Source organism: Mustelus asterias, chromosome 14, assembly GCF_964213995.1.
Source record: "Mustelus asterias chromosome 14, sMusAst1.hap1.1, whole genome shotgun sequence".
NCBI classification, from domain to species: domain Eukaryota; kingdom Metazoa; phylum Chordata; class Chondrichthyes; order Carcharhiniformes; family Triakidae; genus Mustelus; species Mustelus asterias.
The window spans coordinates 6,995,521-7,020,703 of NC_135814.1; the positions used below are offsets into that span (position 1 = coordinate 6,995,521).

At 42.2% G+C, this 25,183-nt stretch overlaps 1 protein-coding gene across 6 annotated transcripts in view; it reads right to left on the reverse strand.

Moving 5' to 3' along the window:
- ttll4 (tubulin tyrosine ligase-like family, member 4) overlaps positions 1-25,183 on the reverse strand; it is a 73,027-nt gene that overhangs the window by 44,133 nt on the left and 3,711 nt on the right. For 4 of the 6 annotated variants that reach the window (XM_078227841.1, XM_078227842.1, XM_078227845.1 and 1 more), the window contains exons 2-4: positions 6,327-7,868; positions 1,454-1,518; positions 254-356 (exon numbers count right to left, since the gene is read on the reverse strand). In XM_078227841.1, coding sequence (XP_078083967.1) covers positions 254-356; positions 1,454-1,518; positions 6,327-7,786 — 1,628 coding nt within the window. In that variant the 5' untranslated portion in view covers positions 7,787-7,868. Of the gene's footprint in view, positions 1-253; positions 357-1,453; positions 1,519-6,326; positions 7,869-18,139; positions 18,222-25,183 lie in introns of all 6 variants that reach the window. The other 2 variants (XM_078227840.1, XM_078227844.1) reach the window with 1 other exon arrangement.

Below are 25,183 nucleotides of genomic sequence, written 5' to 3' on the forward strand. Positions count from 1 at the left end.
TATCAACTATGTTCCATGTTAAAAAAGGCTTCTTCTACTTTTTCTGACAATATCCATATACCCATCTTAAATATGGAGCGGTCTTGCTCATCGACCTATCAATACATGTAAAAGCAATAAACCTTCTTGAAGTACAGGATGAGAGACGAGAAGGAAGATAAACTGAATCCCTGAGAGAAGACTAGGAAAATAAGAGGAAAGCATCTCAGTAAGGTCTTCAGTCAAATGGGTTAACAGGTTTTGGCAAACTTACTTGGCATCAGCAGATTCAGGTAGATCATTAAAGTTCACCTTAGATAAATCATTTGTTGATTCAGTAGAAAAAGAATCTGAGATAGTGGAACACTCTGACTCTTCTGAAAATGACCAACAACAAGTATGGTTATAGTAAAACAATTATTAACAATTATGAGCAACTAACGGCTATGCTTGTGAGAGGATACGTGTTTTAAAAATGGAAACGATATATTGAATTGAATCACATTTTCTAAATTAAGCAAAAGGGAGATATCAGTAAGGAAGAGTGCTCTTTTAGTAGGACGTTTCCCTGCCTGGGAGTCTAGAACTGGGAGTCACCATTTAGGATAAAGATGAGGAAAAATTTCTTCATAAAAGAGGATTGTGAAAGTTTGGAGTTCTCTGCCTAAGCTGGCTGGAGATGCTTAGTCATTGAGTTTATTCAAGACAGATGTTGATAGGGCACATTCGAGAAACAAGACCAGCCATGCCTTACCGAATGGCATAGCTGGCTTGAAGGGCCAAATGGCCAACTCCTGCTCCTAATTCTTAAGTTTTAGTATTCACACATTTAAGTGTCATTGGTTAAAGTATTTAAACTAATTAAAATTCTGATTTTAAGCTTGATAAAATAATTAGTTTTGAAGATGAGGTAAAATAGAAAAAAATACATTTCCAGGAATAATATGCTTGTCGGTAATGTACAAGTTTGGAGACCCATGAGAAAATGGAACATAGGAATATCTTAATTGTCATTCAAGCTCCAGTTTATTATTTCTCACCCTTTCTGGTGGCCTCCAGAGCGATGCAAAGTGAAATACAGTAACTTATGGTTTTTTTGGAGAAAATAAATCATTAAAAGTCTAGAATGAAAATGTGGAAAACAATAAACAAACTTTCACTCAAGTTTTCCCATGACTTAAGATCAAAATCTGGGGACAAAAGTTTAGACTGAAAGTGGGACTAAGCTTTTCTTTTAATAAAATGACTAAGCTGAAACAAGAGACAAGATTTAAAACAAAGTCACAGAAGCGGCTCATAGGCTTGCACCCAGCAGTTCCATAAATAGCACTTTTCATAAGCATCTTGTATCAAAGTGTTCAAACATACGCCAATGGCTACAGAGTCTCATGCAATCCCGTGGTTTTCAGGAATGGAGGAGGAACTCAGAGATAAGAAAACATTCATTACTGAAGACATGGGACGCTGAATTTACCATCACACTCCTGACTGCTGGTTTCCTCCAGTCCATCCACAAACTCTTCCTCATCAGTATCTTGCCTGTTAAGGTACAGAGCATGTTTTAGACAAACTGCAATGCTACAATGTGTTAAATGCCACCAGCATTTCTTTTAAAACCCACGTCTTCACCTATAACCCGAAACAGGAGAGAATCTCAGTGGCTGGCCAGGGGCAATTGCACAAATAGCAATCTTGTTTCAGTTTGATTTTTTAAAAAAATACAGCAGGGGTAATAAAGGAACCAAGTCACTTAATAGCATTTGGTTCTCATCTGAATGGCATAGCTGAGTTAAGGAATTTTACACAGGCAACTGCAGGATAAACATGCATACTCTCACTTTGATAAGAGCAGACATTTTGTTTCAAGAGTTTGGTGTGGCAATACAAACAAAATATTTCATGGACAGGTGTATACTGCTTTTAGTGTCTGCTCCCTTCACATTGGGTCCTTGGTTTCAATTCAGACCAGATTAACGGGAGAACGGTTGCTGTGGGAAAGCGCACTGCCATGCTTGTACAATATGGCATTCTCCTGTTGATTTTCAGGTATATTTTTAGTGCATTTCTAAGTTCTTGACTCAGTTCCCAACACCTTCAAATGCCTCTATAAACTTTATTTTCCTCTTCCCTTTGAAAAATTAACTTGTGACACTCTCCGTCCTTTTGCCCAAACATTAGCCATGTCTCTTGACAAGCTGTTAAACAGCTGGCGGTCACTATAGTGCCCAGCTATGAACAGCACTGACTGAATTGCAAACCACCAGCCTGTACCACGCTGAGCGACCTGGGGAGTCTCACTATTGCTAGTGTGAACCCTAAACTGGAAAAACAAATGGTTGTTGCCAGATCACCCAAGCATTTTCTCTGTTTTTACTTAAGATTTTTAACATCCGCAAGCTTTTGCTTTGTTTTGTAGAGAAACAAACACTTGGAGTCTACTCGTGGGAAGAAATAACTTACAAGCTTCATTTCAAAAGGTTTTTCACTCCAGAGGTCAGATTTGTTCCTATGGCCAGAACAAAACAACAGGCAGAGTTTCAGTGCACCTTCCTTGTAGGCCAGAGAAGTTTGGAAGAAGGCTGGTGCATCACAGCTAGGTTCGATCTTGCTTTCTCATAGCAGACACACAGACTCAGCAGGAACCTGATGTGTCGAGTTAGCAGTTCTCAGTGGCTGGGGGTGGGGAGTGCCTAATAGCGTATGTGTTACCCCTGATTCAGTCCCTGCAAGCTAGAGTGGGGCAAATTGGTCAGACTCCCTGTTCTGTGTCACTACATGAAGCTCACCTGTGGGTGGTGAGTGACGAAAGGATCAGGTCATCTGTGCGGAGTGGGCCAGCTAACCCGCTTTGTCTAAGCTTGTACTTACAAAAAACAAAGTAACCCTCAAGGGCAAGGAACCAGAGGTCAGCCTGCTTCTGTGGAACCATAGCACAAGCAGCGGCAGCCAACATTGTCTAACAGTGTGGCTAATGTTGAACATACCAACAGTTGAAAGAACATGGAAATTTCTATCACTATTGTGTCTTCAAGCAGACTTGTTGTGTATAATAAGCACATCACAATAGAGAACTGATCACTGGTGTTGATTACAAGTAAATTCATCCAGAAACTCATTAATATAAAAAGCTTTCTTTTTCCTCCTGCAGTTGGCAAGAAATGTTTGTGCTCTGATAATCAACATAAACAGTAAAATCAGACATGGTAATGTATAGAAACCGTCTCCTTTTGATTGTTTGCATTCATAAGTGGACACATGCTAAAAAAACTCTCCACACAATATGGAACATAGTGTATCTATTGAAAAGCTAATGAAATGTAACCTAATAAGTTCAAGTTAACATTGCAACTTGATTGCTCTCCCTTCCCCATCCCCACTCACCCAACCTTTCACTTTTCAGTTTTGATAGCGTATTGTTAGGAAAACAAAGTTAATTTTATGGGATTTATATTTGTGTTGGTAAACATTAGAAATAAGGTACAGTTTTAAGTGTGTTTAATGTAATGTTTCCCTGCCTGTAAGAAGTAAAACCCATAGCTAGATTGATGTTGGATAAAGGTGGTTATGTGTGGGAGTCGGTTTCAATTCCGACTGTGATCCTCTTGTGCTTCGAGAGAAGTACAGCATGAAGATTTAGTATTAGCAGAGGCTGCATAGCAACTGGGAGTTCTTGCAAGATAGGGAAGCTTTTAGCTGAATATACTGCAGTTGGAGACAGGACACTGGGGAGTGAACATCTCTCAACTCTGCCAGGAGAAGCTGGACAGGACAAGGGAGTTACAAAGACACAGGCTTCCTAAGGAACAAGTTACAGTCCAGATAACCAAGGAACTGAGTCAGAATGTCTAAACCAATTGAAGTTATGAGAACAGAGATCAAGGTTTTGCTCATAAGAATTCAAGTGAAGTATCCGGAGTTAAAGAGACAATTGCAGTAACCAGATTTAAAGTGGAAAAGCAGTCTTCAGAGTGTGATAATACTGTGCCTTTAAGAAATGTATTTGAGTCATGTTTGTGCAGGATCTGTTTTAGCAAGTTTTTTGCATTATCAGCGCTGTTCTGTCTATAACCAGAATCCTGTTGTTACTGCAGCAGCATAATTGCTTCTAATTGCTAGAATGTTTGTGTTAATCTGGACTAATGCTGTTCTGTTGTTTTTAGTGGTTTCCCCTTGGGTTTTGCAGAGTGGGACTTGATTAGGTTGATAGAGAGGTAAGGTCATAGGACTGGGTGGAGCTAGGCTTGCACAGAGAATTCAAACTTAGTTGCTGTTTTGATGCTGCTTTGAGTTGAGAGAGCAGTGCCTCTCTTTTCCCCTCTCTGAAGTCTGGAGACTAGGAGCTGCCAGAGGCTAGGTTGACTTCTCTGCTGTTTGAGGATATACCAGCCTGGAAACTGCTGTCTGGATCTCTTTCCAAAAATGTTAAAAGGTTTGAAATCTAGCACCATATTAGCATATTTGCTTTTTGTGCTAACTAATTCTGAAGGGTGTAGGCCTATGGGGATATTGCTTTAAATTGGAACTACAGAGATTGCTAGTTAAGAATTATAGTTTGTCATATTTAAGAATTTTAATTTGTAAAAGTTACGCTAATTATTTTTGCTATATACTAACTGCGTTCTTAAATAAAGTTTGGTTTGATACAAGTTTCCTACAGGGTCAATTACATAATTCCTGGAGTGAAACATTTTATGTTCACCCTATTGCCAAAATCAAAAGAAAAGATAAAGGTCTAGGGTAATTAGGCTCATTTTATGAGTGTCCGGGAAGCGAGAGTTAAAGCAACTGTCAAGACAAAGAAATCCTAAAGAGGTTGGGGTAAAACCTGGACTGGATTCACTGTTAAAAGTGAAGCAGAAGCTTTGTTTAAAATGCAATTTGGACAACCTAGAATGGATTTTGGAATGCAAACCACTGAGGAAAAGTATTATTGAGAGAGAAGATTGTTTTTGGAACTGGAGTTTGGAAACTCTCATGTGACAATCATCTGGGGAGATTCTAAAGAGAAATCCACAGACATTCATCTGAGGTACAGAGTGGAGATTGTGCACTTGACCACAGCTACCTTGTGTTTAAAGGGACATTGTGTTACTGAGACCATTGTAGCTTAAGACATATTTCGCAATCCATGTTAATCTTAAAATCTTTATATTTTTTAAGCTAAGGGGGGAAGCAAAGAAGTATTATTGTATAATAATCCAACTTTTGATGTTTAATAAGTGTTTTTTTCTTGTTAAAACTAATTAGCAGTCCTGTGACTCTGTTCCTCCACTTTTTATAAAGTTAAGGTCTTTTGAGCCAGGATTCCATTCTGGAATCTTCCTGCCCAGTTACATCAACTGGAATCGTAACAGTATTGCGCACTAGACTTTGGTCCTTCACCTTGGTTTCCTTGCAAAAAAAAAAGAGTTCTCTAGGAGAAATCAAGCCAGTACATGTTCTACTCAATTTGTGAGAAGCACTAGGTTATTATAGACAAGTGGACACAAAAATACACAAACATTTTGAAAACTTACAAAACATGAGTGCCTAGATAAGATCAATATACAAACGTCACAATACAATGTGAAGTTGAAAATGTACCACAATGCCCACAAACGTGTGATGCAAGAAAGATATGCTAACCCCCAAGTTAGAATGTTGTTAAAAGGAGCAGGGTATGATAATTAAAATGTGGAGATGCCGGCGTTGGACTGGGGTAAACACAGTAAGAAGTTTAACAACACCAGGTTAAAGTCCAACAGGTTTATTTGGTAGTAAAAGCCACACAAGCTTTCGGAGCTGCAAGCTCCTTCTTCAGGTGAGTGGGAATTCCCACTCACCTGAAGAAGGGGCTTGCAGCTCCGAAAGCTTGTGTGGCTTTTGCTACCAAATAAACCTGTTGGACTTTAACCTGGTGTTGTTAAACTTCTTACTATGATAATTAAAGCCAGCAGAAAGTCAATTATTCCAGTGGTATGAGAACGAAGCAAAAAGTATACTCAGCAACTCATTACAGATAATTTGTTCACCAAACCACCCCTTTCCCCATCCCCCAACTACATTTTAAAGGAAGAAGTCTCACAACACTACGTTAAAGTCCAACAGGTTTACTTGGTAGCAAGAGCTTTCGGAGCACTGCTCCTTCATCAGGTGAAGGAGATGAAGGAGCAGCGCTCCGAAAGCTCATGCTACCAAATAAACCTCTCGGACTTTAACCTGGTGTTGTGAGACTTCTTACTGTGCCCATCCCAGTCCAACGCCGGCATCTCCACATCACATCTTAAGTGTTAATCAGTCCTTTGCAACAACTTGACGGAACACTGACAACACAATTACAAGGTGGGAAATACTGCAAGTATACTTACTCCGAGTCTTGAGAACCTGCCTCATTCTTGGGTTTTTCCATTGTTTTTTCAATTTTATTTGCACACTTGAGCTGCATAGCAGCGATCTGCAGCGTGACTGAGCCAATGCTTGTTTTAGGGGCAGAAACAGAGATCAGCTTCTTGGTCTGGTCAGGTTCATGGTGCAAGCCAGGGGATCCTGTAAAACTGACTGGACTATTATTCTGGATGTGTACGTTGGTGGATAAAATGCCAGTAGGATTTTTGTTAGCACGAGCATTGACATTTTCTTTACTCGCGCTGTTCTCTTTTGTTGCGGGCTCCAGGTTAGCATTGATACAAGCCCGTTCAGCTTTCAAGACTGTCTGGAAATTATTCCTCTCCAAAGTGAGATTTGGCACAGTTCTTTTCAACAATCCTGCGGCACTGCTAAAGGAACCATTCTGAAAATGGAAACCTTGGGAAGCTAAACTTTCTGTTTCTTTTGAAAATGTCACACATCGCTCAAACACATGATTCTTCAGAATGCGGTCCTCTGATAATCTTTGTGTTGCTTCTGTAAACTTTAGTTCTGGATCCCCAGCACTGCTCTTCGCTAGCTTGATGGCGCTCTTCAAGTTACCATGGAAATGTTCAGTCTGAGGAAAAGGTCGCTCGATTTTAAGATCTGTGCTAACATGAAAAGCATTGCCAGAGAAAGTCCTAACACTGCTTCCATTGTGTTTGGCTGCATTTTCTGAGTCTCCAAACTCATTGTTTCCATTTAAAGTTGCAGGCTTGACGCCCTTGTCCCATTTCTGGTGCAAAGGCACTTTGGCACTGGTGGGTCTCATGAACGCATTTGTGTTCAGCAAAGGTTTGCGACATAGTGAGGTAGGTTTACCTGTATGGCTAGGGCTACTTCTGCCCAAGATCAGAGGTTCACAACCTGCACTACGAGAACCACAGTGCTGTGAAACTGGGGTAATGGCACCGTTGGGTTTCATTAGGTTTTCACAAGAGATTGCTCTAGAGGGGAGCGAAGGGATAAAGTCATTAATGTATGCTGAATTTGATGTTGGAGTTCTACTTCCTAGTCCACTAAACCGTGAACCCAAGGACTCAAGACGCTGGTAAGATCTATAACCACGGCCAGTTCGGTCATGAATGGGTGTATTTTCAAAAGGCCTAATCAAAATATTTGAACAAAAACTAGTGTGGGAATTCGATGTTATTGATTTGCCATTACCTCCAGGCAGCGAGGGATAAGGGTGACAACCAACATGCTGAGACGTTCCTGGGCAAGGAGTTTGTTTCCTTACTGGCACAATCACATTATAGCCATCCCATTCCCATAGTGGATGCTGGGAAACAGAATAAGCTGGCCTACCCTCCTGTGGTTGAACAGAATAGTAGGATTTTGAACTAGAGTTCAGTGAAATCTTGTGGTTGTTTTTGCAACTGGGGTCTGTGGAATACGCCTCAGTCTTGGGTGCAGCCATGAACTGCCATTTTATTCACAACACAGGCAAACTCAACAGAAGCTGCGCAGAAGAATAGGGAAAAAAAGCATCCTCATTGAACCTGGAAAATAAAAATATACAATTGTAGTGAAAATTGAATAGCATATTTAAATATACAAGCAATCTCCACATGAAGACAACAGAATAAACAGCACCCTAAGCCAAGTTTGACATTTAATGACAAAAAACAATTAAGTCATAAATGCTCCAGATTGGAGAGAATCAAAAATTTGTTGGATGACATTCCATTCATTTCACAAGTGATCACTTGGACATATACTATGACTGTGCTTCCCCCTTACCCAGAACCAATGAGGTAGAGGTATTTTGCGTCAGTCTTTATGATAAAAGACACAAGTTGCATACCAAAAATCAAGGGTAACTTAATGAGGAAACCAAGGTAATATTAGCACGGAGTGTACAGGAGAAACTCAAGGAACTAAAATCTAACAAATCCCCAGGTTCTAATTGCTTATATTCTAGGGTTCTAAAAGATTAAACTTGAGAGAAAGTGGATGTGCTGGTTATAATTTTCTAAAATTCCCTAAATTATAAGCAAATGTAACACCTTGAATGCCTCATTCTCCAACTCACATTCCCAATTGTCAAAGTCCTTAGCATAGACCAAGCTGCTTTCCACAAGGACTGCAGCACAGGGGAATAGGTACTGGCCCTTGCCAATTACATCAAAAACGGTTTTCAGAAAAATGTGAAGACAGGTGCTGTGTTCCTCGACCTCACAGCTTTCTACCGCACCGTTTGGCATACTAACCTCCTCCTGAAGCTATCATGAGCTCTCCCCCCACCGGCTGACTAAAAGCATCAGAAAATCAGAGTTCACTTTGGACAGGCATAAAATAAACTAATGAATTCCCCTAAGTCTCAGTACTGGCTCCAAGCTTGTTCAAGTTGTATGCAAATGATCTTCCAAAAACTACCACCCCAAAATTCATAAATGCCAACGACATCTGCTTCGCAATTCAAGCCCCTGACTTAGACACCTTGGACCGGACACTAACCGAGGACTTGTCAGAACTTGAACAATATTGCAACATATGGCGATTCACACGCACATGTGTACACATGCAGCATTCCCTTGGCTCCCTGCCCTGGCAAGCATCACTTCCCTACAAATCCACCGACTTGCAACAACACCCCCCTCCACTTCATGCTGATCTATTCAGCTCAGCCACCAAGAAGGCTGACCTAGAAAAATCCTCCCACACAGGACTTCAATGCAAAATCCTCCTGGACAAATGAATGGAAATCATTCGACATGACAAACACGTACCTGGTCTCAAACCCAACTGAAAAGTTAGGACTTATCCATTCAAACAGAAGCGATTATTAAATGGTGTGCTAAATCTTAATTACTGCCAAGCAACCTCTCCAGTACTGAAAATATACTTTTCAAATATGGCATTTAATTCCTTCAGATTAATTATTGTTGGAGATATTTTAAAATTAAAAACTAATTTTACTTTTCTCTCAATCCTATCCTCCTTTCCCTATTTTGCTGTAATTAAATATTTTAAACTCACACCTGGTTTAGAGTATGCATAATAAGGATTCTTCAATCAACTGGTCAGGGACTGACAAATAGGCTTGCATTAACACTGCAATGAAGTTACTGTGAAAATCCCCTAGTCGCCACATTCCAGCACCTATTTGGGTACACTGAGGGAGAATTTAGCATGGCCAATGCCCCTAACCAGCATGTCTTTCGGACTGTGGGAGGAAACACACACAGACATGGGGAGAACGTGCAAACTCCGCACAATCAGTAACCCAAGCAGGAATCGAACCCGGGTCCCTGGTGCTGTGAGGCAGCAGTGCTAACCACTGTACCGCCCATGATAACGTCATCATATAGCTTTACATATACTTTTACGAATAGCAGCTTTGTGCTGATATTTCAATTGATAATTTCAATTAGAATTGCCCATGTATCCAAATGCAGCTCATGGCATCCTTAGATCTTCCCGTTGTGGGAATTCAATACTTATTTTTTCATTAGTGCTGGTACTTTAATTGTTGGCAAAATGCTGTTTATAAAAATGACTAACATTGCCAAAAGGTTTTCTGAAATAAGTGATCATCATTGGAACTGAACCGATATTTGGCACAAATTATTCCTTCAGAAACATAAACCCTTGACAATCAAATTTGCCCTCATGGTCCCTGCCCCAAGCCAAATAAAACAATTTGCAGAGTTAAACAGGACATTGAAAAAAAATTCACATTAATCAAAATTATGGGCGGCATGTTGGCACAGCAGTTAGCATCCAGGTTCAATTCCAGCCATGGGTGACTGTCCGTGTGGAGTTTGCACGTTTTTCCCGTGTCTGTGTGGGTTCCGTCCAGGTGCTCCGGTTTCCTCCACAGTCCAAAGATGTGAAAGTTAGGTTGATTGGCCATGCTAAATTGCCTCAGTGTCAGGGGGATTAGCAGGGTAAATAGGTGGGGTTACAGGGATAGGGCCTGGGTGGGATTGTTGTTGGTGCAGGCTTGTTGGGCCGAATGGCCGTCTTCTGCACTGTAGAGATTCTATTCTCGGGTCTATGAAAATAGATAGCGATCAGAATGCAGCCTATTTATGCTTAATCATTCAGAAGTGCTGAGAAAGAAAATGGCATTGATAGTTAAATTGAATACCAGGGAATCCAAACTAACTACATAGCCATGATGGTTTCTAAAGCCAATTAAACCAAAACGATTTATATAGTCATACAATTGCAAGGTACATCTACAATAGGAAACAAGAGGGCACACAAATCAGTTAGAGTAAAACTTGCGCATTTCACTTAATCGTACAAGTTATCAGAGATCAGGCAGATGAAGATAGGCGAACTTGCTCGGATAGAGTTTTTGGTGCATAGGGCGAATTCAGCGAGAGGTGAGAATTCAAGGGTAACAGAAAACCCCACCAGTTAGCCCATCTGCCTGACGTTGGAGAACAATGCCAGCAAAGTGAATAAACTAATAAATTTAACCACACCATTTATAAAGACAAGATTGTCAAACTCTGGAAACACTGGTGACCACCAAATAGACTCTAATCTGTCCAATAAATTGGCTTTTCCATTACTGTTAATGTCAGTCGTTCAAGAGATGTAATCTTAGATTAATCTCACACACCGATTTCAGCTATAGTCTAACAGTAATCCAGTCAATTTTGCATTACACTGAGTTGCCTTTGTAGCCACTGTTGTTCCCTAGTTAAGGAACTCAATCACCTGTTTTTAAATTGCTAGGTGACCCATTCTACAACTGTGTATCTCCTATCATTTGTGCTTTACTTTTTACTCTAACTGATTTGTGTGCCTACACCAGCTCTCCAAACGATCATACCACCTTGGTGCCATTCCCTGAACCCCTGCACATTGTTTCTATTCAAATAATCATCTAATGCTCTCCTCCTTAATGCCTCAATTGAACAGCATCTACCAGTTAGCATTCTAGACTCTAACCATTCGTTGTGTGAAAAAGATTTTTCTCACATCTCATTTCATTCTTTTGCAAATCACTTTAAATCTGTGCCCTCTTGTTCATGGGCAGGAACAGTCTCTTCCTATCTACTCTGTCCAGTCCCCTCATGATTTTGAACATCTTCTACCAAATCTCCTTTTAGCCGCCTTCTCTCAAGAGAACAGTCCAAACCTCTCCAATCTACCCTTATAATTGAAGTTTCTCATCTTTGGAACCATTCTTGTAAACCTCTTCCGCACTCCCTCCAATTCATTCACATCTTTCCTATAATGTGACACCCAAACTATACACAATATTCCAGCTGAGGTCTAACTAGTGTCTTGTATAAGTTCAGCATAACCTCCTTGCTCTTGTATTCTATGCCCTATTAATAAAGCCCAGGATACTATATGCTTTATTAACTGTTCTTTCCACTTGCCCTGCCATTTCTAATGACCTAAGCATATATGCACCCAAGTCCCTCTGCTCCTGCACCCTTTAAGGATTCTCATTTTATATTGCCTCTCCATGTTCTTCCTACCAAAATGTATCACCTCACAATTCTCTGCATTGAACTTCAACTGCCACCTATCTGCCCACTGCATCAATTTGTCAATTACCGTTTTAAGTTCTACTCTGTCCTCTTCACAGTTTACATCGCTAACAAGTTTTGTATCATCTGCAAACTTTGAAATTGTCCCCTGCACACAAAAATCTAGATCATTAATATACATCAAGAAAAGTGAGGGTCTCATTAAGGGCCCCTGGGGAATACCAGTAGAAACCTCCCTCCAGCCCGAAAAATATTAGTTGGCTGAATAATAGAAAACAGAATAACAGTCAATCTTGTATCCATGTTGCTACTGTCCCTTTTATTCCGTGAGTTATAACTTCTCACAGGTCTGTGTGGCACATGCCGCTCCTTTTTTTTAAAAAAAACTCTAAACTAGTCCCAATTGCCTGCGTTTGGCCCATATCCCTCTAGACCCATCTTACCCATGTAACTGTCTAAACACTTTTTAAAAGACAAAATTGTACCCTCCTCTACTACTGCCTCTGGCAGCTTGTTCCAGACACTCACCACCCTCTGTGAAAAAATTGCCCCTCTGGACCCTTTTGTATCTCTCCCCTCCCACCTTAAACCAATGCCCTCTAGTTATAGACTCCCCTACCTTAGGGAAAAGATATTGACTATCTAGCTGATCTATGCCCCTCATTATTTTATGGACCTCGATAAGATCACCCTTCAGCCTTCTACGCTCCAGAGAAAAAAGGACCAGTCTATCAAGCCTTTCCTTATAACTCAAACCATCAAGTCCCGGTAGCATTCTAGTAAATCTTTTCTGCACTCTTTCTAGTTTAATAATATTCTTTCCATAATAGGGTGACCAGGACTGTACATAGTATGCCAAGTGTGGACTTACCAATGTCTTGTACAACTTCAACAAGACGTCCCAACTCCTGTATTCAATGTTCTGATGAATGAAACCAAGCATGCTGAATGCCTTCTTTACCACTCTGTCCACCTGTGACTCCACTTTCAAGGAGCTATGAACCTGTACCCCTAGATCTCTTTGTTCTATAACTCTCCCCAAAGCCCTACCATTAACTGAGTAAGTCCTGCCCTGGTTCAATCTACCAAAATGCATCACCTCGCATTTATCTAAATTAAACTCCATCTGCCGTCTGTCAGCCCACTGGCCCAATTGATCAAGATTCCGTTGCAATCCTAGATAACCTTCTTCACTGTCCACTATGCCACCAATCTTTGTATCATCTGCAAACTTACTAACCATGCCTCCAAAATTCTCATCCAAATCATTAATATAAATGACAAATAACAGTGGACCCAGCACTGATCCCTGAGGCACACCGCTGGTCACAGGCCTCCAGTTTGAAGAAACACCCTGTCTTTTGTCATCAAGCCAATTTTGTATCCATTTGGCTACGTCACCCTGGATTCCGTGAGATTTAACCTTATGCAACAATGTACCATGAGGTATCTTGTCAAAGGCCTTGCTAAAGTCCATGTGGAGAACATCAACTGCACTGCCCTCATCTACCTTCTTGGTTACCCTTTCAAAAAACTCAAATTCGTGAGACATGATTTTCCACTCACAAAGCCATGCTGACTGTCCCTAATCAGTCCTTGCGTCTTTAAATGCCTGTAGATCCTGTCTCTCAAAATACCTTCTAACAACTTACCCACTACAGATGTGAGGCTCATTGGCCTGTCGTTCCCAGGCTTTTCCCTGCAGCCCTTCTTAAACAAAGGCACAACATTTGCTACCCTCCAATCTTCAGGCACCTCACCTGTGACTATCGATGATCAAATATCTCTGCTAGGGGACCTGCAATTTCCACCCTAGCCTCCCAGTGTCCTGGGATACACTTCATCTGGTCCCAGGGATTTATCTATCTTGATGCGCTTTAAGACTTCCAGCACCTCCTTCTCTGTTATATGTACACTCCTCAAGACATTACTATTTATTTCCCCAAGTTCCCTAACATCCATGCTTTTCTCAACAGTGAATACTGATGAGAAATATTAATTTAGGATTTCACTCATCTCTTGTGGATCCGCACATAGATGACCTTGTTGATCCTTAAGGAGGTCCTATCCTCTCCCTAGTTACTCTTTTGCCCTTTATGTATTTGTAGAAGCTCTTTGGATTCTCCTTTGTCTTACCTGCCAAAACAATCTTGTGTCCCCTTTTGGCCCTCATGATTTCTCTCAAGTCTACTCCTACACCCTCTATACTCAAGGGATCCACTTGATCCCAGCTGCCTATGAATGTCATGTGCCTCCTTCTTCTCCTTGATCAGGGTCTCAATATCCCAAGTCATCCAGGGTTCCCTACTTCTACCAGCCTTGCCCTTCACTCTAAGAGGAATGTGCTTACCCTGAACCCTGGTTAACACACTTTTGAAAGCCTCCCACTTACCAGACGTCCCTTTGTCTTCCCACAAACTCCCCCAATTAACTGTTGAAAGTTCCTGCCTGATACTATCAAAATTGGCCTTACCCCAATTTAGAATTTTAACTTTTGGGCCAGACCTATCATTTTTCATAGCTATCTTAAAACTAATGGAATTATGGTCACTGGTCCCAAAGAGATCCCTCATTAACACTTCTGTCACCTGCCCTTCCTTATTTCCCAAGAGGAGGTCAAGTTTTGCCCCCTCTCTAGTCGGGCCATCCACATACTGAATGAGAAATTCCTCCTGAATACACTCAACAAATTTCTCTCCATCCAACCCTCTAACACAATGGCTGTCCCAGTCAATGTTGGGAAAGTTAAAATTCCCTACTATTACCAGCCTATTTTGCTTGGAGCTATCTGTAATCTCCTTACATATTTGCTCCTCAATTTCCCACCGACTATTTGGGGGCCTATAATACAATCCTATCAAAGTGATTTCCCCCTTCTTATTTCTCAGTTCTAACCATATAGACTCAGTGGCCGAACCCTCGGATATATCCCCTCTCAGTACGGCCGTGATGCTTTCCCTAATCAAAAGTGCAACTCCCCCTCCTCTCTTACCTCCTGTTCTATCTTTCCTATAGCATCTGTACCCTGGAACATTAAGCTGCCAGTCCTGTCACTCCCTTAGCCATGTTTCAGTAATTGCTATAATATCCCAGTCCCATGTACCCATCCATGCCCTGAGTTCATCTGCCTTGCCCGTCAGGCCTCTTGCATTGAAATAAATGCAGTTTAGTCTGGACTTCCCTTGCTCTCTGTCTTGCTTTTGCCTGATCTGTCTAGTACTAGGATTACTGACGCTGCCTTTACCATTGAATGTGCTCTCTTTAACTTCTGTGCAGTCCTCAACCTTCTCTTCTGTCTCTCTAAACTAGTTTAAACCCTCCCGAGTGGCTCTAGCAAATCTCCCCGCCAGGATATTAGTCCCCCTCCAGTTCAAGTGTAACCCACCCTCTCGAACAGGTCAGCCCTTTCACAGAAGAGATCCCAATGATCCAAAAATCTAAATCCCTGCCCCAGCTCTCAAACTACGCATTCATCTGCTTAATCTTCTTATTCCTACTCTCACTAGCATGTGGCACGGGAGGTAGTCCAGAAATTACTACCTTCGAGGTCCTACACTTTAGCCTTCTGCCTAACTCTTTATTCAAACTTCAGGAGCTCATCCCTTTTCCTACCTATGCTGTTGGTATCAATATGTACAACGATTCTGGCTGCTTACCCTCCCCCTTAAGAATGTCCTGCAACCGCTCAAAGACGTCCTTGACCCTGGCACCAGGGAGGCAACACATCATCCTGGAGTCTCGATTGCGGCCACAGAAACGCCTGTCCGTGCCTCTAACTAGTGAGTCCCCTATTACTACTGCTCGCTTGCTCTTTGCCCGACCCTGCTCTACAGCAGAACCAGATGTGGTGCCACAGGCCTGGCTACTGCTGGTACCTTCCCCTGACAGGCTGCCTCTTTACAACAGCTCCTCCACAAACCAGCTTCTGGTAGCAGTGACTGTGCCTATGCAAATCTTACCTGAAACAGCCAATCAGCGTCGCCGCTCTGCTGCCCTCACCTGGACAATTCAGGTAATTGAAGTCCCCCATTATCACTACTCTAGAATGTTTGCATCCCTAATTTCCCTGCAGATTTGTTGTTCTACATCCTTCTCACTAATTGGTGGTCTATAGATTACACTGAGCAATGTAATTACACCTCGTTCCTCAGCTGTAGCCAAATTGATTTTGCCCTGGAACCTTCTGGGACATCCTCTTTCTCCAACGCTTCAATGTTCTCACCTCTCCTTTTCCTATCTTTTCTGAACACCTTGAACCCAGGAATGTTTAACAACAGGTCCTGCCCTTCTTTGAGAAAGGTCTCAGTTATCGCCACAACATCATATTTCCACAATGCAATCAGTGCCTGCAACTCCCCAGTCTTATTTAAGATGCTCCATGTATTCACATGCATGAGACTTGAAACTATATTATCATTCATTCACTGTAGCTGGATCAAATTCTGAAACTATCACCCTAACAGCTACAGGGTGCCTACACCAGCTGGACTTCAACAGTTCAAGGCTCACCACCACCTTCTCAAGGGCAATTAGGGATGGGCAACAAAATGGTGGCCTAGCCAGCGATGCTCACAACCCATTAAAGAATTAAACTGTGCTGTGTCAGAATATGATGGGACCAGCCAAATTCTATTCTTATTATGTGTGATTTTTAAATCAATGCTTCAAGTGTGGTAATTCCGCAATTCCATCCATTTCCCATGTGTTTCAGCTTACAATGATCGCTAAACAAGAAATAACAGGTCAATTCAAAAACACAATTACATAGGATTGGAAAATATGAGACCAGGAATTCAATGTTTAAAAAAAAAGTCTTGTAACGCTGAACAAACAGAAACTAAACCGATGACATAAAAACAGAGTAGCTGCTGAAATCAGTGTTTTTGTAGGCACTGGCTGCATAAAAGGGACCAATAATTGTTACTTACTTCAGCTAAAAATGTACGAGAGCTTTGTGTTAATAATACAACTGTTCAGGTCATTAAGCCAGTAGGACAGTTCCAGAGACATATGATTTTCCCACTTATGCCGTCAACAGCCATTACTCACTCACTCACAAAGGCAGTATAAATCCTTCTGCTGCGTAATTAAACGTACAATGCTTTCAGTCCTGTGTGCCTGACAGAACAGGTCAAGTAGTGCTGACAAAACACTTGTACCTTTAAGCTCTGTAATCAAAACCCAACACGAGTCATTTCAGCACTTGCATTAGCTAGAATTTATTGACAGGGCATCAGCAGCAAGCAGCTTAATAAGTCGCTATTTTGAAAAGGTACACCTTATTGAATGAAGTGATGGACAAATACTCTATTGTTTAAGTAATTATGACTTAAAGTACAACAATAAAATTGTGGACAATTATTCCAATGGGTGGGGGCAGAAGACAGCTCCAACGTTTAACGTTGCAGGTAGTTTAAAGGAAAACTGAGAACCTAACAAAGTACAACAAGGTCAGCGTTTGTTTATTATTCAGATTGAACAGCATATCTGAATTGTAGCAATAGGTATTATGATCTCCGTAGGGACCAATAACTTTGAAGAGAAATCTGAATTTCCAGTTAATAGCTAAAAGAATAATACATCAAGATTTCTAGTTTTAAAACTTTTACAGTATTAGATGACTTAACACTATTCTCAGCAGCTTATACTTTAGAAATAAATAGTTCTTTGTTACTTGTCTGTATGGAATTACAATTCTTATCACAAACACTTGACAGGTTCTCCCAGTTTCCAATGGATTGTTTCCTTTTTACTTTGCCATCTGGGTAATCTGTATCCTAGAGCATTTCCTCACTGTGAGGATTACACTATAAATTTCTTCCTCTAGCTCCAAACTAGGAAAATCTGTCAGCTTCCTATAACCCCTCACAAACTAGGACTTCATCCTGTTCTATGTACTGAGTGATAGTCAGTATTTTCTCTATTTGAGGGGTAGGCCTAGCTACTTCTATCTTTTGCTGCATCTTCTCTCAGATAGCTACAGATCACACAAGACAAAATTGTAACTGGTGCCTGCTGATGTTATTCCTGGGATTATAGGGAAACCTGCAACTTGATCTCAGCGACTTCCTGTATCCTTTTCCCCATGACAAACGGAAACACAAGTACAAATATTAGTTATCTTTAATTCCAACTTCCTTTCATCTTAAAAATAAATGTAAATTTTATGCACAGTTATTTATTACTCAATGACAACAGCACTTTGGAAGTCTCAGGGTGTACCTATTGTAAATTCACAAACTGCAATCATTGCCTTCAAATGTAAAAATATCTTGCATTTCTCTCTCAAGAAAACAAGATTGCCAACTTACTGTCAGGTAGATCCCAGCACAGGTCACATATACCTTTTCATCTACTCTACTTTAAAAGGTACAGTCCCAAAACAAAGTAATCCTATAAACCAAAAGAAAAAAATCTTAAACTATAATAATCTTATAAACATCAATTGTATTAGTATTTTGCAAATCTCAGCCCAACAGTAACACACAGCAATACTCATGATGCCCCTTCTGCATTCTCCCTAATTACCTCAAATTAAACAATTAACCTTTAGATGCAAAACATCACATGAAGAAACATAAATTTGAGAAAAATTGCCTAAATAGAAAAATGTTCAAAAACATCAGATCTTAAACAACTTGTACTCACAAAATGGTCAGTTACCTTCACTACTGGGAAATAGGTTAAAAAGTAGGGTCACTAGGGTGGCCATCTCTGGGCTGCTCCCAATGCCTCGTGCCAGTGAGGCTAAGAATAGGGAGTTGGTACAAATGTCATTTTCTGATCAGGGCCAGTGTGATCTCCTGGACTCGTTTCAATCGCCACAGGGGGTCGGAGAGGAATTTCCCAGATTTTTTTCCCCCCATATTGGCCCTGGGGTTTTCACTCTGGGTTTTCGCCTCTCCCTGGAGATCACATGGTCTGGAATGGGGGGGTGGGGGTGAGTTAATAGGTTGTGATGAACAAAGCATCGTAGCTGTGAGGGACAGCTCGGTGGATAGGATATTAGGATGTAGATAGGCTGGAAAATTGGGCGGGGATCCTGGATTCAGGATTCAATCCTGGACCGGGGAGCGGCGCGGGCTTGGAGGGCCGAAGGGCCTGTTCCTGTGCTGTATTGTTCTTTGTACTGGTTCCCAGAATAAGAGACTATAACCATACTTCTTTCAATAAACAACAAACTTCTGAGTTTATTATATTAAAAGCTTATTTTTAATGAGTTGCAAGTACTGATCAGTACAATTGTAAACTGGAAGTATAACTATTGCGCTCTTGCTAAAAAATTTCCCCAGTGCGTGTACGGACAAAGGACAAGGGGAGGTGATTGTCTCGTGGTATATCACTCGACCAGTAATCCTGAAATTCAGCTAACGTTCTGGGTTCGAATCCCACCACGGCAGATGGTAGAATTTGAATTCATTAAAACATATCTGGAATTAAGAATCTACTGAGGACCATGAAACCATTGTCGATTATCAGAAAACCCAACTGATTCAGTGCAGTGAAGGTTTATCAGGCCGATTCCGGGGACGATGGAGCTGATGTAGGAGGAGAAATTGACTAGGTTAGGATGGTTTTCACTGGAGTTCAGACAAATGAGGGGGATCTCATAGAAACTTATAAAATTCTAACAGGACTAAACAGGATAGATGCAGGAAGATGTTCCCGCTGGTGGGGGTGTCCAGAACCAGGGGTCACAGTCGGAGGATTTGGGGTAGACCATTTCGGACAGAGATCAGAAGAGTGGTGAGCCTATGGAATTCATTACCACAGAAGTAGTTGATGCCAAAATATTGAATGTATTCAAGAGGTGGCTGGATATAGCATTTGAGGCGAACAGGATCAAAGGTGATGGGGAGAAAGCAGGGTCAGGCTATTGAGTTGGATGATTAGCCATGACCTGATGAACGGCGGAGCAGGCTCAAAGGGCCAAATGGCCTCCTCCAGCTCCTATCTTCTATGTTTCACGAACGTTCTTTAGGGAAGGAAATCTGTTGTGAACATGGGAACAATGTGGCACTGCTGCAGATCACGAGTTGGAAGCTGGACTGTTTTTCCTCCCTGTAGCCCAAAGGTGCTGAGGCCAAATAAGCATTACTACTGCTATGCTAGCTGAGATCATTGAATTGAATAGAAACACTTTGCTCTTGAAGCAAAATAGATTATTGCATCAAAACTTTGCATTGACAACATACTTGTTCATTCACGAGTATAAAAAATGGCAATTAAAGGTGCTCTTTAAGATCAGCCTCAGAGCAAACAGCATGCTTCATGTGAACGAGCCATTTGTTAAAATCCAGTATTAAACATCCTGAATCAATAAAGCATTTAAACTTACTGACCAACAGCTAATACAGAAGAGTCCACTTATACAGGAATCATACACCCCTGCCACGTCAACATTAGCTTTAGATACACTGAACACGTCACATCAGCACTCACCACAAAAAGGAACTCCCCTTCAAAACAAGCCCATTTGCTAATCTAGCCAGGCAGCATACTGTACTTGCTCATATCACTCCTGGATAGGGTGAACACAAGATGAATAATCTTCCTGCCACCTCTACCCATTTTAGGTGCTGCTGGCCAACTTACAGTTGACAATTCAAGAGCTGGTCTCTCCCTTCTCCAAGTTCCTTGAACCAGGAACAAACCTGGGAATGTGCTCCGACAGCTTTCACTGGCTATAAAACCAGAAATTAAACAGGGAATTTCAGATTCGCAAATTTCAGTCAATACCCAAATCCAAGTCTTGTGGCACAGTCCCTCACTACTTCATCTCACCAGCCCTCCCAGAGTGGCAAGAAGTATGGAGTTAAATCCTGCAGAAAAATACACCAAGTCCAAATGAAGAACATATCACCTAAACCACGTTTATGCGTGATCCACAATTTTCATTGTTCCATACAACTCCTCAAGACTCTGGGATCAGCACCCTGAACACATTTTGATTGTGGTTCTGAATCCAGCCATTCTGGATAACATTCTATTAGAACACTAAGGCCATGACTGACCTTTTATTAACAGATCAAACGCAGGGCTGGTTGAGTCAACTGGGAATGAAGTTCCCTTATCACCCCATCCCACCACTACAGTAAGATTAGCTAGAATCTCATTGCCAGTTGTGAGGTGATTCTTTTTCACTTCAGCATGTATAGCCCCACTGCCCCATGGTGCTGAAACACTTGTAGAGCATTTACAATTTAGTGATTCCATCCAGAAGTGGAGAAATTCCAAGCAGTGTGGAGTCCATCACTCAGCACAAACTATTCTCCCATTAAAGCAATCCATCATCTGACAACGAAGGTCAACATGACCGCTAGCACTGGCCTGAAGAATCATATTTCTCTCTCCACAGAAGTTGCCAGACCGGCTGAGCATTTCCAGAACTTCGTATTTATTTCAGATTTCCAACATCCACAATATTCTACTTTGATTATATGACCAGAACACTTCTCTCATCTCAATTAAACCGCTTAGGTCATGTCTGTTCCAGCTCCTTGCTACAGCAAACAAAATCACTACAGCACCATCCTACTCACCTGTTTTACCCAAGTATCCACTATTATCCACGCTACTGGCCTTTATGACTTTATCTGCCTGCACTCATCATTGGAGAGAGTTAAGCGTTTAAGCCCCCATTTCTCTGTCTACACCTGTACATTGTTCCCAGTGCAAACAGTCAAGCTGGACATTGCAATACACTACGCCTGCAAGTGTATTATATATCTCTTTCAAAATTATTGTTCACCTACATTCACACATTATGAAGCCATTGTGCAATTAATGACATTAATATGTAATACATTAATATGCATTTTGAGGCAAGCAACTTGCATATATCTTTTTTAAAGCTGTTTCATAAATGTACACAAGAATACAAAAGATAGGAGCAGGAGCTAATAGAATGAAATCAACTGCCATCAGCAAAGTCAGAAGACTGCTGATCCAAACCTCACTCCAGGGTTTGAGCACAAAGAAGAGGGTGACATCGTGAAAGTTATCATTTTCGGGTAAGGCACTAATCTGAGGTCTGGTTTAATTGTGTGCAAAGGCCTGTCACAATTTGATATAGAATTTTTCTTCTTCCAATGAACCACTGAATGTAGATGAACTTCCAGTCCTTTCCTTTGTTGACTTTTAGGACCTTGCTGTGCACAAATTAACATACATCACAGAAGCTACGTTTCAAATGGAATTCATTGGAGATGAGGTGCTTTGGCATCATACTTATATGCCAGTATATCAATGCAAGTTTGTTTTCCGCTAGTTACAATTCACAATAAAACTGCCATTTACTCCACCTCCCCAGAGTTTATAAACAGGGGAGTAACTTTTGGCCAGAAATGCTCCAGAACAGTAAGTACCAGCTGTAATATTTCAGCCAGTGTTTTTGTGGAGACTGCAGTCATTAATAGAACCTACTACACTGCTCAAAAATCTGTTCGGCGCAAATTACAACCTCCCACTATCTAATCTGCAAAGGCATTGCCTTCCTTGATGCCTTTGCACAATGCTGAACCCTAGAGTAGCCAGTGAGATCTCGCATCTACTTAATGGATATGACTGTTGGGAGCATTTGGCATATAATATTTTGCACGGCTATGAACATCTTGCATCATATTCAGAAGCATTTTGTTGACTAAGAGCACACAAGATGCCAACACTTAATGCTCTCTCTAGTCCAGTGGACGTCTGCCATCCAGGGACCAGTTCCCTGGAGCCATCAGTAATTTGAGAAGTTTAAACTGATAAAATTAACTGCTCTATTAACATGATCCCTCTGACACAAAAATATTCTTAAGCGACGTAGCACATTACATGTAACATTTCCAGTGGGATATCATCTGTGGCTGGCTGTTTGCTGAACTGAAATACATAGATTACAGGTCACACATGTATCAGTGATTTAAAAAACTAGGCTAAGCATGAATGCAGAACATCTTGAGAGACGTGCACAACGTTTCATGTCAAGTTCCTTCGGAAGCCATCTTCACATCTTATGTTAACCTGTTTAATAGCCTAACCATACAAGCCATATAGCCTCAGGGTTGAATCCTAGTCTGTGCAAGAGTTATGCGATCTAAACTTGACAGTCTGGGCCTGGCATATGGAGCCTAGAACTTCAGGATGGTCTTTTACTCATGAATCTTAGAAGGATGTGTGTGGACTTGTCAAGGCAGGGCCACTTTTTCTGAAATGCCTGTTTCTGTCAACTAATTTGACACTGCTCACACATGGACAACAAACACTTGACCAAGAGATCAGGGAGAACACCACAGCAAGGAGTCAATGCTTTCAACACTGGAGCTGTGAACATTATAACATTAACTGGATTATTTTTAAAAGATTGAATCTCAAAGTTCTTAACAGCTATTTTCCAAACGCAATTTAAGGTTAAATTTGATAACTGCAGAGACGAACAAGTGGTACAGGACCCCAAAAAGACCACAAATAAATAATAAGTTTAAGGCTTATTTATTAGTGTCATAAATAGGCTTACATTAATGCTGCAATGAAGATACTGTGAAAATCCCTTCGTCGCCACACATCGGCGCCTGTTTGGGTACACTGAGGGAGAATTTAGCATGGCCAATGCACCCTAACCAGCACGTCTTTCAGACTGTGGGAGGAAACCGGAGCAAACCCACGCAGACACGGGGAGAACGTGCAGACTCCACACAGACAGTGAATCAAACCCAGGTCCTTGGTGCTGTGAGGCAGAAGTGCTATCCACTGTGCCACCGGATAGTTGGTTGCTATGGCTTATTTGCATGTCCTGGCCCACATTTATTAGCTCACAAACAAATCTGGTAAATTTGTGCTTTCTTAAGCTCCATTAAAAAGTCAATAATGGCTCCTGATAACTGATAATGAGAGGGAGAGATACTGAATTCAGGTGTTACATTACATGGTTTCAATTTGCAGACAATACGAGAATGCAACTGAGACACTAGTGCATCTCAAGAGGTAGCCAAGGACCTATAAAATCAATTATGGTATTAAACATCGAGCAAGGGCAGAAGAAATCTATTCATGTACAAACACATCACAATGGGAAATGGGGTGTGACTGCCAACCGACATGTTAGAATATCTAGAGTTGCATCAGATTTAGGATTCTCAAGGTTATGACCACTGTTTGTTAAGCAGGAATTCAATACACTAAATACAATTCTGAACCAGAACCTGAACAGGATACAAAGTGGAGCAATCCATACATAAGCTAGTCTGTGCCGGTCAGAGCACACCTCGAGTAGTCTGTCCAATTCTTGCTTGACAATAGGGAGACATCCAAACCTTGGAGGCCTTGCAAAAAGCCTGCAAGATCCAGCACCAAAGGATGTGTAAAGATAAATCATAGCCTTTCAACCTTAAAATTAGACAGCAGAGTCAGAACCCTGGAAGTAAACTAGATAAAAGACGTGCTGGTTATGTGCATTGGCCAAACTAAATTCTCCCTCAGTGGACCCGAACAGGCACCAGTGTGGCGACTAGGGGATTTTCACAGTAACTTCATTACAGTGTTAATGTAAGCCTACTTCTGACAATAATAAATAAACAAACTTATCTCACCCAACCCAAACTCTTCCCACCCTCAGCAACGCATCTCAGCCTCCCCAGTCCCTTCCCCAGCACTCACCCTAACTTCTCCCCACCCCCTCCCCACCCCACCAGCACCCACCCCCCTCCCCCACCAGCACCCACCACCCTCCCCCCACCAGCACCCACCACCCTCCCCCCCACCAACACCCACCCCCCTCCCCCCCAACCAACACCCACCCCCCTCCCCCCCACCAGCACCCACCACCCTCCCCTCCACCAGCACCCACTCCCTCCCCTCCACCAGCACCCACTCCCCTCCCCGCCACCGCACCCACCCCCCCCCCCCCACAGCCCCCACCAGCACCCACTCCCCTCCCCCCCACCAACACACCCTCCCCCCACAGCACCCACACCCTCCCCCCCCTCACAGCACTCACCCCCTCCCCCCCACAGCACCCACCACCTCCCCTCCCCCGACAGCACCCACCACCTCCGCCCCCCAACAGCACCTGCCCACTAGCAGCCCCACCCACCAGCACCCACCCCGTCCCCCCACCCACAGCACCCACCCCCCCACACCCACCTCCCCACAGCACCCACCCCCATCCCCCCCCACCCACCCCCTCCCCTCCCCCCACAGCACCCACCCCCTCCCCCCCACAGCACCCACCCCCTCCCCCCCCCACACACGACACCCACCCTCTCCCCTCTCCCCCCACACACGACACCCACCCCCTCCTCTCTCCCCCCACACACGACACCCACCCCCTCCCCCTCCCCCACACACACGACACCCACCCCCCTCCCCTC